The sequence below is a fragment of the Pygocentrus nattereri genome, chromosome 18, assembly GCF_015220715.1.
Source record: "Pygocentrus nattereri isolate fPygNat1 chromosome 18, fPygNat1.pri, whole genome shotgun sequence".
Lineage (NCBI taxonomy): Eukaryota > Metazoa > Chordata > Actinopteri > Characiformes > Serrasalmidae > Pygocentrus > Pygocentrus nattereri.
In genome coordinates, this window is record NC_051228.1 from 7,045,016 (window position 1) to 7,058,648 (window position 13,633).

At 40.1% G+C, this 13,633-nt stretch overlaps 1 protein-coding gene across 11 annotated transcripts in view; it reads right to left on the minus strand.

The window, feature by feature from the left end:
• myo18aa (myosin XVIIIAa) overlaps positions 1-13,633 on the minus strand; it is a 151,972-nt gene that overhangs the window by 57,670 nt on the left and 80,669 nt on the right. For all 11 annotated transcript variants that reach the window (XM_037547605.1, XM_037547598.1, XM_037547600.1 and 8 more), the window contains 6 exons: positions 13,102-13,243; positions 12,203-12,362; positions 10,670-10,856; positions 8,809-9,013; positions 7,703-7,812; positions 4,583-4,648 (listed from right to left, as the gene is read on the minus strand). In XM_037547605.1, the coding sequence (XP_037403502.1) occupies positions 4,583-4,648; positions 7,703-7,812; positions 8,809-9,013; positions 10,670-10,856; positions 12,203-12,362; positions 13,102-13,243 (870 nt within the window). The remainder of the gene's footprint in view (positions 1-4,582; positions 4,649-7,702; positions 7,813-8,808; positions 9,014-10,669; positions 10,857-12,202; positions 12,363-13,101; positions 13,244-13,633) is intronic.

The window sequence follows — 13,633 nt, forward strand, 5'->3', positions numbered from 1 at the left end:
AATACATCAAATTTAAGATTATTCCATTCAACAAGTTGTTCATTTCTAGACAGTAAGTAAATATTTCAGTATTATAAGTCATTATTATAAGTTACTAAGTGATTATTTTGACATTGTTAGTCACTGCAATTAACTTTGTGTCTCAAAAATGAAGTAATAACTTATTTTTTTAAATATTGGTTTAGTATCTAAAAAGTATAATTTTTTCTTAGAGGATTAACTCAATATCTTAAAATCATTACTTTTTTCTCAAGATTTTAGGATTATTAAGATTGAAGTTTAATAACATTAAATTTGTTTATTAAATACAATTAGCTATTCATTTCAAGAATGTAAGTGACTATCAGGATTATAAGTAATTATTATGAAATATCAAGTCATTATTATGACACAGTAATTCATCACAATTTTGACTTGTATGTCAAATGTGAAGTAATAACTTTTTTTCTTGAAATAATTACTTATTTTCTTGAAATATTGATTTATTATCTAAAAAAATAGCCATCAACTTAAAATCCTAAAATAATGTGTTTTTTCTCATGATTATAAGATCAAGATTGATATTAAATGCAAGGAGTTATTTATTTCAAAATACTAAGAGTGTATGTAATTATTTTGGGATGATAAGTCGTTATTATGAGATATTAAGTTATTATTTTGACATAAAAAGTCATCACAATTAATTTCGATTTCAGATCTCAAATATAAAATAATTATAAATTTTTCTTAGAATATAAAAATAATGGCTTTTATTTTTATAAACAAGTAGTTTAATCTAATTAAAAGTAGTAAAATTTCAAGGAAGCGAGTAATTATTTCATTTTCATAATCCCATTATTTCATAATCAGTCATTATTATGAGATATTAAGCCACTCTTTAACATTCATAAGGCATTATTTAGACAAAGTAAGTCATGACTTGGTAGAAAAGAACTCATAATTTTAAGACAGTAGGTCAATATTTTGACAAACTGCTAGAAACAAAGAAGGAGGAAAAAAAAAAACATAGACACCAATTATTTCTCCTCCACCTGGTCATAACAGGCTTCCATAGTGGCATAAGGTCAAGTACCAGGGACAGTAATGTACACATTCCTATAAGCTTAGTGAAGAACTGAAAACCCACTGACTCAAAAGGCACTTACAATAGAAAGCAATGGGGAGCTGCTTCACCACCTGCACTGTAGCTTCTATTGTAAAGCACAGAGAAACACATTAAAATTACTGTCCATAACCAAACGTATGCAAAGATCAGACCAGAGTATTCCTTTAATCTACTCCTGCAAGAACTGAAAGATGCTGAAGGCGATCCACGGCCGTCTCTGAATAATTACCGTGCATTCCAAAGTTATAACACGGTCCAACAAACCGCATGCTCATCTGGGAGCGAAGGAGGCCGGAGTTTGTTTACGCACCGGCTTCTTTCCAGTTGATGGGATTAGACCTCTGCTGGGCAGCCTCTGCTTATTTTGTGATTAGTGGGCGTGCAGCAGGGCAAGAGCCCCATCACCAGCCAGCGACGGCCTGTACAATGACTTCGGCACAAAGGGAGGACGATTATGCCATCATTGTGAGGGAGAAGGATGCTGCACTTTTTTTACAAAACCCACAACCCAGGCCCTGAGAGCTGCCAGCTGGAAGGCAAAATGAGCTGCTGATGAATGTCATTTCAGCAGAGGGGGCGAGCGACTCACTGAACAAACAGCTGATTCCTTACATGAGGTTAGTACTTACTACAACCCCAATTCCAGTGAAGTTGGGGACATCATCTTTCCATTTACCAACACTCAATAAGCGTTTGGGAACTGAGGACACTAATTGTTGAAGCTTTGTAGCTGGAATTCTTTCCCATTCTTGCTTGATGTACAACTTCAGTTGCTCAGCAGTCCGGGGTCTCCGTTGTCGTATTTTGCGCTTCATAATGCGCCACACATTTTCAATGGGATACAGGTCTGGACTGCAGGCAGGCCAGTCTAGTACCCGCACTCTTTTACTACGAAGCCATGTTGTTGTAACACGTGCAGAATGTGGCTTGGCATTTTCTTGCTGTAACGCTGGGGAACAAGGAGGTGGACGCATATGCTGAGATGAGCAAGTTTTATTTTGAGCAAATCCAGGGTCATGGTCAAGACAATCCAGGTTAAGGTATCCAATACGGAGAGCAGGAGGGACAGACATGACAAAGCACACAGAAATCCAAATACTGAACGGAACAAGCAAAACAAATACATCAGACACCAAACAGCATGATCAAACATACAAACAACATCCCAAACAAAGACCTGCAACCACACAGGGGAAAACACAGGGCATAAATACATGAGGGTAAACGGGGGACAGGCGGAAACACAGGTGGGAACAATCAGGGCGGAGTCAAAAAACAAGGGGCCGGACTGGGGATCAAACAGAAAACATGTGGACTGGACCAAAACACAAACATGAACTCATGGACAGGACTGGGAGGGGCCAATCATGACACTTGCTGAAATAAGCAGGACGTCCCTGAAAAAGACGTTGCTTGGATGGCAGCAGATGCTGCTCCAAAACCTGTATGTACCTTTTAGCATTAATGGTGCCTTCACAGATGTGCATGTTACCCCTGCCATGGGCACTAACACACCCCCACACCATCAGAGATGCTGGCTTTTGAACTTTGCGCTGAAAACAATCCGGACAGTCCTTTTCCTCTTTGGCCCGGAGGACACAACGTCCATGATTTCCAAAAACAATTTGAAATGTGGACTCGACAGACCACAGGACACTTTTCCACTTTGCGTCAGTCCATCTCAGATGAGCTCGGCCCAGAGAAGCCGGCGGTGTTTCTGGGTGTTGTTGATATGCGGCTTCGCTTTGCATGGCAGAGTTTTAACTTGCACTTGTAGACGGAGCGACGAACTGAGTTCACTGACAGTGGTTTTCTGAAGTGTTCCTGAGCCCATGTGGGAATATCCGTTACAGAATGATGTCAGTTTTTAATGCAGTGCCGCCTGAGGGGTCGAAGGTCACGGGCATTCAATGTTGGTTTTCTGCCTTGCTGCTTACTTCCAGAGATTTCTCCAGATTCTCTGAATCTTTTGATGATATTATGGACTGTAGATGATGAAATCCCTAAATTCCTTGCAGTTGCACGTTGAGAAACGTTGTTCTTAAACTGTTGGACTATTTGCTCACGCAGTTGTTCACAAAGTGGTGAACCTCGCCCCATCCTTGCTTGTGAACGACTGAGCCTTTCAGGGATGCTCCCTTTATACCCAATCATGACACTCACCTGTTTCCAATTAACCTGTTCACCTGTGGAATGTTCCAAACAGGTGTTTTTTGAGCATTCCTCAACTTTCCCAGTTTTTTTGTTGCCCCTGTCCCAACTTCTTTGGAACGTGTCGCAGGCATCAAATTCAAAATGAGTGAATATTTGAAAAAAAAAATAAATAAAGTTTATCCATTTGAACATTAAATATCTTGTCTTTGTAGTGTATTCAATTGAATATAGGTTGAAAAGGATTTGCAAATCATCGTATTCTGTTTTATCTATATTTTACACAACGTCGCAGCTTCATTGGAATTGGGAATAGTTCTGGAGAGACCTAGTTTTGCTGAGAGATACTAAATGGGCTGTCCACCTTGTAACAAGCCAGATAAAGTGCTGGATCATAAAATAATGAAATAAAGGAAAATAAAATAAATAAAAACAGACAGCAGTAGCAGAATTTGGTAAAAATGTCTCTAGAAATTGTAAAATAATTTTGAATTATAATTTATTTCCTTCTTTCCCACAACAGGCACTCATTTTCTTCCAATACAAAAAAGGAACCGACATCAAAACAACACATTTCATTTTCACAGATATTCCATGGTCCAATACAAGAGCAGGGGTCAGAAGGACAGTGAAGCTCATACAAATACTATATTATACTAAATTAAACTTTATCTGACATTTGTCTTTTACATGAGGTAGAATATTTATCCTTTTTAAACATGGGGACAATGACCACAATGGTAACTGACCACAACAGCAGGCTACTGCTCTGACATACTGAATGCCCTTAAAAGGGGAAATTCACAACTTTTTTCAGCAATTTAATAAATAAGATGTAAACAAAGTCATTCAGAGTGGTTTGATGTGAAATTCTGTTCTAGAGAAACTTACAGAATTATTCCAAGTGGTGATGGGAACCAGATGTCCACCTCTAAAAGCTCCCTCACACAGAGTCATTACACTAAACGGTTAAGAATACTTCGCCTGATGCCCGAGACACTGTTTTATGATAGCTCTAAGTTTTGGCCTAAAACCAATTTTTGCATTGGAGCGGTACATGCAGGGTGTTGTAAGGCAAAAGAATCCCAAATAAAAATATTTTTTGCATTATTTTCTAATTTATCACTGATTTACTATCATCACCTACATATAAAAAGCTCAGAAGACATATGTAGGTTCACTGGTGTTTTCTGAAAGTAAATAAAATGGCTATATTTGTGTTGACACTCTGAAATATGGAGAAGCTGGAACACAGGACTAGTTCTGGGAACTGAATGAAGAAAGACCTTAGTATTAGAGGTCAGGCCTAGTAGAGAAGATACTCACCCTGCTGAGGCCCATATGATAGCTGCTCTTCTCCAGGTCCAGAGATTCCAGCAGCTCTTCTACGGCCTGAAAAAGTAATGTAGGAATGTCTGTGTGTTTATGTTGCTTTCTTTAAAAATGAACAGTTAACTCATTTGAAAGCTGCCTACACTCCTGGCTTAACAATGGACCAAAACATTAAGCTTGTAATGATCTTAACAATAAATCATTAAACACACAGATAGAGGAATTAAGAGTACATTTGCAGACAACCTTCAACAGTAGAGTACTGATGGCTTCAAACAGTTGAAAAACATTGCTGGGTTGGTTTGTTATTAATGTGAGACCAAATATTCTCTATAAGGTTTCAATCTGAACTCAAAGCCATTATATTGTGGGCCTGGTCCATTGTTTTGCCCTGGAGTGTACACAGGGACTTCATAACACAAGCAAACACACTGCATAATGTACTTATTAAGTCACACTTCAGCATTTTTGAACAGCTTATTTATAATCAGAATGGCACAAGATGTTGTGAAGTCAATTACACTGCATTGGCTTTTAGACCCTTAAACTAAAGTGAGAGACATTTCATTTACAACACTTTCTTGCTGAGAAGCATTAATATAAGGTTCCTAGTTAGGAACACAACATACACCACGTCCACTTTAAAGTACCAATGTGCAGTTTTTAACATGGAGACCAACAAACAAAACAGAACTTGTTCATCAAAACAGAGCAACATCGCTGTAATAACTCAAGCACATTTATTTTTGATACTTGATACAATGCAATGTTTAAAAGCAAGCAAGTTTGCTCGAGTAATATTACCAGGAGTATTTTCCCTTCAACTCAAGTGCAAGATTTGTACATGTTTTTATGACTCAGGGCATCAAAACCTTCTGTAGGACTGATATACGGTGTTCTTAACTTGGGTTCTGCCTCACCAAGTTCCAGTACAAGCAAACAATGCTTTACGACAGTGGTATAAATAGAACAACTATCTGTCACTTTTAGGGCTGGGTACTTTCAAACTGTCTGCAAAGACCAAGGTCTATGGCATTATTGTGCACTTTTTTCAAGCCATTTTCATTATTTTCAAGCCAATCACTCAACAAATGAGGCAGATTCAAAGATTTTTGGGGCGGGAGTCATTTAGAGGCACAGAAGTCATTGTGGGTAAACAGTCAACAGATTGTGGGCTTGTGCAGCTTGAGACAAATCCAGACACATCCTCAAATTTCACACACACACACACACACACACACACACGCGCACGCACACACACACACCTTCTAAGCCGCTTATCCTTCTTTCTCGCAGAGCCTACCCTGGCAGTCATTGGGTGAAAGGCACGATACGCCATGGACATGTGACCAGTCAATTCACACACACACTCGGCCTGACTGCATATCTTTGGACTGTGGGAGGAAACCAGAGTACCCGGAAGAAACAAACAGAGACACAAGGAAAACACGCAAACTCCATCCTGGTCGCCCGGCCGGGGAATCGAACCCAGACCCTTCTTGCCGTGAGGCAACAGAGCTACTCACTGCGCTACTGTGCCGATCTTGGCAACTATGATAAAGATGAAGTGACACATTTTTCTTCAAGTGACAGACGCTCCAGGGTAATAATCCAGGGATGCAAGGCAATAGCGGAATTTGTTTTCCACGCCGTTCACGTATTTTCATTTCACGTTAAAAGGGCTTATCTAGAAAAGGTCAGAGAGCCCGTGAGCTGTTGCTACAATTTTCTGGATTGGTATCTTGAGATAACGAGTTAATTATCTTGTGATCAAGATTATAACAAACATTAGTATCTTTATAAAGATTATAACAAAAGTTATTATCTTGAGATAACAAGTTAATTATCTTGTGAGCACAAGATAAAGTTAGAATGTGTTTATTTATCCATTCAGACAGAATAGAGCTTTGCCACATCATAATATAGCATTTATAAAAATTGCAGTTTACCTTATTACTATTATTCCTCCCATATTTATCTAGTCACTTTAATTTAAAGCCAATTATGTCAATACATCATAAAACATGTTACGCAACCTTGTGATTAATAAGGTGTTCGCAAATATTCTTAAAACTTAAAAATATGTTAAATACATAATGGTTCTGCATGCGTTATGAAGGCCCTATGTAGGTAGCCTCTTGTAAATTTATGCAAACCAAAAAAACAACATGCAAATGTTGTTTTTTAGTTCCAAATAAACAGATAAACAAGACAAAAACTAACCGTATTTCCCAACAGAGCAGAGCCACCAGTCCTCTAAACGTCCTACTGCTGTCACTGACTCAAAACAACCCCAAGAATGCCACTTCTACCTCTCCCCCTCTCTCTCTTTCACTCTCACTACCTCGATCCTTCACTCCCTCTCGGGTACAGACAGGTCTTGAGAACCCAAGCTGAATGGTCCCATCTAGATTACACTGTAAGGCCCCCCTTCACAGCACTAAGGGGCCATTGTTCCAGTCTGTTTCCACAGAAACCCATCAGTGAGACGCTGGCACAGGGGAAATCAGCTTCTGGCTCTTTTCTAGCCCCACTCTCCTCTCCGCTAAGGCCGGCTTTTGTGCATTCTTTCTTCTTCCCACCATTTGAGTTTCGTGAGGCTCCTTCCAGAGGGAATTCAAACACAATTGACCTTCGCTTCCCTCACACTTCTCATCAGGATACAAAAAGCTGGGGAAAAAAAAAAAAAAAAAAACCTTCCGATGCTGTTTTTGCCACACAAATTTTGGGGGGAGGTGGAGGTCATAGAACTTGAGAGATTTCAAATAAACCTATAGTTGTGTAACAGCAGCTCCCGCTTGCCTCAGCAAATCATTAGGGCCAGAGCGGCTAAAGAGCTCCCCGGGTGGTATCTCCATTTTTCAGAGTTGATAATTACAATAAGTTTTGGGCCATTTTTCCAAGCCCTAAGCCCCAGCGCAATTAATACATTTCTCCTGTCGGCGCCCCTTATTGATTCGAGTGGGAAACACAGCTGGCAAGGCTTGATTAAGCCATCACAATGGGCCTGATTAAGCAGGGTTTATTTCTCTGTTATGGTGGCATAGACACAGAAGAGAGCAAGATGGGCTGGAAGCTTTCTCTCATTTCTTCAACAAAAACGCAGGCACTCACCCTCTTCTCATCCTTTACGATGTAGTTGCGGCCGAGCTTCTTGGTCAGGTGAGGAGCCAGGACGTCGAAGCGGCGGCGGAACTCGGAGAAGACCATGTGGTCAGGATACCCTGTGCAAAAAGTAATAAGCAATCTGAAATACACAGTACTATCAAAAGCTAGAGACCACCCTTCCTTTATGTAGTACAAGGTGTTTTTAGAGGATGTTTTGAAAGAGATTAGATTTAGGATAATCCACTAGCATAAGGAAGAGGAAAGTCAAAAGGAGATGAGTGGGAACTTTCCAAAACTAGACAAGATACAGAGAAAATGGGATTTCTAACAACTGGGCACGAGCTGGTAGACCCCAAACCTGTCCCCATCAGATGAACAGCACTCATCTTTGAGAGAGAGGGGGAAATCAAGCTCCACTCTTGATTAGATCGGATAAAATCCACAGCCACCTTTCCACTGTGTAAAGGCAACTCAGCGTTGTGAGTCTGAAAGGATGTGTAGCCTTACTAAGAAAAGAAAAAAAAAGAAGCTGCTTGTGTTCCCAGAACAATGGGCTGACCACCCCGGAGTCCAGACCTCAACATCGCTGACTGTGTTTGGAATTTTTCAGATCATGAGAAGCAGAAAATACAATAAACCAATAAAACCTGCAGATTTCTTTGAAAAACTAAAAGCAAGTGTCCTGAAAAGAACAGAAGCTGTAATAAAGGACTCTGGGGTGGTCAGTCTATTGTTCTGAGAACACCAGCAGCTTCTTTACATGCTGTATTTTTTTCCCCACTTATGCAAGTTGATTATCATATCTGTAATCTCTTCATACATATCTCCTGAAAAATGACTGGAAATGAAATAAGTGAAGGAAAGTCTGACTTTTGCAGTGTTGTTAAGTGCTGGGAAATGGACAGGGTTCAAAATCTATAACTGGCACATATAATTGCAGTTTCTCTATTGAAAAAAATTGCAAAACTGGTATCTTCGTATCCTCAGTAACGGTTTATCATTTGAATGCCACAATTTATTTAAAATTTTATATTTTATTCTTAGATCTAAAAAAAAGGTTTAAATCTACTGAATTGAAGCGTGAGGTGGACTGTTGTTGCTGCTCTCCACACCTTGTCTGTAGATGCGGAGGGCATCCAGCAGCTTAGTGCCGCGGAGCTGGGCCCTCAGTAAGGCCACGTCAAGCTGCATCAGGCTGGGGTCACAGCTCTCGCTCTGAGCTTCAGGAGAACCTGCTCCTCGTGGAGCATCCGCCAGGGGCAGCAGGCAGTGCACAAAGTGAACCCTGGACCTCCGGACTGTGTCAAGTATTGCATCCTGCAAGAGGAAAGAAACAGCACGGAATGAAAAATATCAATACGCTGTACATAATTAGACAAGACATCTCAGCGGTTAGTCAACAAAGGCACAAATGTTAGTCAACAAGGACACACGATTACAATGATTAGTCAACAAAGCCACAATAATTAGTCAATAATATCAAAACAATAAGTCAAAACGTCACACCAGTTGGTCAACAAAGCCACAATAATTAGTCAACAAAGTCACAATTCTTATTCTACAACCATAAGCAAATGACAACTAATCGACAATTATTAAGACGTTATAAGAGTTCAACAAAACCACAACAATTAATCAACAAAGTCAACAAAACCACAATGATTAGTCAACAAAGCCACAGCATTTAGTCAACAAAGTCTCAAGGGTTAGTCAACTAATTCGCAACAGCTAGGCAACAAGGTCACAACACTTATTCTACAGCAACTAATCGACAACCATTGTAACAATGAGTCAACAAAACCACAACGATTAGTCAACAACAATAGCAAAATTGTTAATCATTGCAACAATTAATCAACAAAGCTCCAATGATTAGTCTACAACTATTAGTTAACAAAGTCACAACGATAAGTCAAAAAAGTCACAATGGTTGGTCAACAGTCACAGTTCTTATTCCACAACCATAAATAATGACAACTAATCGACAATTATTGCAGCACGTTCAACAAATTAGTCAACACAGTCAACAACAACAACAAAACCACAATGATTAGTCAACAAAGCCACAATGATTAGTCAACAGAGCCACAGCGATTAGTCAACAGAGCCACAGCGATTAGTCAACAGAGCCACAGTGATCAGTCAACTAAGTCACAACAGCTAGACAACAAGGCCCCAACACGTATTCTACAGCAACTAATCGACAACCATTGCGATGATTAGTCAACAAAACCACAATGACTGCCAACAACAATAGACAAACGGTTAATTGTCACAACAATATATCAACAAAGCTCCAATTATTAGTCCACAATGATAAGTCAACAAAGTCACAACAATCTGTCTACAAGGAAAGGTCTATAACAAGTAGTCAACAGCAGCTGCCTAATTGTCAATTATTGTAACAACTGGTCAACAAAGTTGCTGTAATTATCAACAATGATTAGTCTACAGATCCACAACTTTTAGTCTACTATGTATGTAAGTCAACAACAATAGAAAAAAAACTGTCAATCATTGCAACAATAAGTCTACAATGATTAGTTAACAGTCACAACCATTATACTACAACAAGTAGTCTACAACTGTCTAATCATCAATTATGGCAAAGTTTAGTCAACAACATTGCAGCGATTAATCAATGATGATTAGTCAACAGAGTTGCATCGATTGGGCTACAATGATTAGTCAACTAATCGTCAGGAACTGCAATAATCAGTTTTACTGTCAGTATTGTTTTACTGTTGATGCGTCATGTACTCTGTAATATTTATATGATGCAGATAGTAGGGGGTGATATTGTTTCCAATACACCACAAAATTGCTTGTCATAACATGGTGGTGGCAAATGTGGAGGAACCAAAAAGGGTGTAACATAAATCAACTGAATAATAATTGTTAGCTGCAGCTCCATATTATGCTAACAACAAAAGTTGCTTATGCCATATGTTCAGGAGCCTCTTCTAAACCTACCACTTGCAGTTTGATCTGGATACAGAGGGACTTCTTCTTCACAGCAGCCATGCCGGTGGTGAAGGTTTTCCTCATACTGGTGGCCCGGCGCAAGGCGAGCTGAGAGCCGCCCTCCAGGCCGGCGATGGACCCCGACAGCACCGTCGCGCTACCAGAACGACCGATGAACAAAGCGCTGATATTCTTCCTTTAAAAGAACAGTCAGAAATGGGGGACAGTAAGCATGGGGTGGTGTTTGTTCACACTAGACACTGTACATTAGAGTCACTTCATCTCAGTTCTGTGGACTGTCTTCACCTCCTCTGGTTCAATTTTGTAGATTATATGTCCAACCCTTTGGACCCCCAGGACCGGAACCGTTGCATTAAGACAGGACAAACACCATTAAGCTTAAAAGGGAAAGTTTTCCAGAGTGGGAGTGTTTGTAATTAGTAGCATTTGATTTATTCTGGTTCTAGATAGTGTCAAGTCCATTCAAAACAGTGCATTACTTTAGAGCTAATAAGAGTTTCAATCACTAGTACTTTAAGGTGTGTTCCACATTCTAAAAGGCAGTTCTTCTCATCACTAATCAGAGGCTATTTATGGCATTTTTCCAGGATGACTGGATACTTCACGACTATTTTAATAGTCTGTTTAATACAAGAGTTCGATGACTAAAGACTATGAAACACATTTTGAAGGATCAGTGGCATGTTCTACTCTTATTAGCTCTAACAGCAATGAGAAAATAAGTCATACATGCTATTAAATGCTGCCATTTACACTAATAAGACTTAAGTGTAGACGATATTCATACTTAGTCATTTGCATGAGATTTTTTAAAAAAATGTTTATCATGCATTATTATAATGAAAAATTCATTGATTAGTGATTTTTACAACAAACATCCAGTTATTTATTAATATAGATTATTATGAATAAAGTTATTAAGTTATTAAGTGACACTTTTTTGATCCCACAACTGGGGAAATTCCACCTCCGCATTTAACCCATCCGTGAAGTGAAACACCACATACACACTAGTGAAAACACACACTAGGGGGCAGTGAGCACACACTTGCCCGGAGCGGTGGGCAGCCCTATCCACGGCGCCCGGGGAGCAGTTGGGGTTTAGGTGTCTTGCTCAAGGACACCTCAGTCATGGACTGTCGGCCCTGAGGATCGAACCGGCAACCTTCCGGTCACAGGGCCAGATCCCTAACCTCCAGGCCACGACTGCCCCCAAAGCTTAATGCATGATGAATAAACCATTTAGAAGGGCCTAAATCAGGCCCTCCTGAACAAAGAACCAGACCTTAATATAAGCCAATTTATTTCCCCAAAATGTGTTCCTCAAATAAAGTACCACAGTCATAAATGTAAGTGTAGAAGGATCAGCTGCATCACTTCATGTCATTAAGATAAACTAATGAATAAAGAGTAGAGTAGAATATGTGAGAATCCAGATGGTCAGCAACAGGAACCTGAAGATGAATTCATTAGCATTAAGGTGCACTTTTCACTCTATAAGTATGACAAGGTCTGTCTTACTTCTGGGAATTCTGTAGCAGACTGGCTGCGCTTTGGGAGGCAGGATTTTGCTTTGCATAATTCAGCCAACCCCGTGCGTCGTACTCCACCCAGTCCGTCTCATGGCTGTGGCCAAGCAGGAAGTGCTGTGGTCGCTCACTCTTTAACAGCAACGTGTGACCTGTAAAAAACACAAGCTAATAAAACAGATGGACATACATATTTTTGCATGCATCCATCTTTTCTCAGGCATAGTTACAGTTGCAAGGCTATGAAGGGCTGGGTGAGCCAATTTGTCATAGTACCACCCTGAGGCAGACCAGTGCTGCGTCTGAAGTTAGTTAAAAATACCAAAGACCAAAGCTTGGTGATTGTGTGACACAGCTAAACAATGACCCTTCTCTGAATTTGTATTTGAGCATCTATTTTACTCTAACAGACAGCATAATGTCATACGTTTGTTTTCGAGGACCCCCAGAATTTTGATTTTGAGACATTCAAAGGGTCCAAGAGGTTAATTAGGGTGTCCCAAATCCCCAGGACCTTCTGTATTTCACACCTTGGTTGTGCCCAACAACACCTGTTAACTGTGGTAAAATCACTACAGACCTCAGTTATGGTGTCACTCTGTAGTCATGCCCATATTAAGCTCTGGGTCCAATGTTCTTTTCTCAATAAACCTTCCTCCCCCAGTATGGATGGACAGAACACCTGTAAATGTTTTCAGATCTGAAGCAAGAGTGGAGCTTCACTTTGTCAGTTTTGCTAGAATACCAGGGCTTTCACAGCTTTCTCTGTTTCTTTCATTTTCTATCTGTATCTTTTAATCTTTTTTTTTTGTTTTGACTGGAATTAAATAAATGAAGAGCGGTCTCTGACCTTTGCACAGTACTGTAGGTATAAATAAATGTGTATGTGACCTTTGCTCTCTCCCTCTGCAGGCCCATAGTAGCCAAAGAGTCTCTCCAGCAGTGTGTCCTCTGATCCTCCTGGCTGCAGCGCCTCCTCCTCCATTAGCCAGAGCAGCCCTCTCGCCTCATCTGTCCTCGCTGGGGTTCGTACCTAACACAAACCCACACATACATACACAAACGCACCTGTCACAACTCCAGAGCATGCAGGCACTGCCTGATAAACACCTCCATGTACCACTGAGGTATACGTTACATCTCTTCCACATAATGTGTACACAGCTTGAAGCTGCCTTGCTGCCAAAGACAAGTAATGACTGGCGGAGAAACTCAGCAAGAGGCCAGTCTGCTATTGACTTATACACCCAAACAAACTCTGAGGAAATCTGCCCAATTGTACACTCTGCAACTTCAGTTCACACTTAGCCACACTCCAGCAAGCTCCATTCAGACCAAAGATATTCTATACAGACTACTCAGCTGAAAGGATTAGCTGATCGAAAACTATAATTTCCAGAACTCAGATGCAGTCGATCAGCCA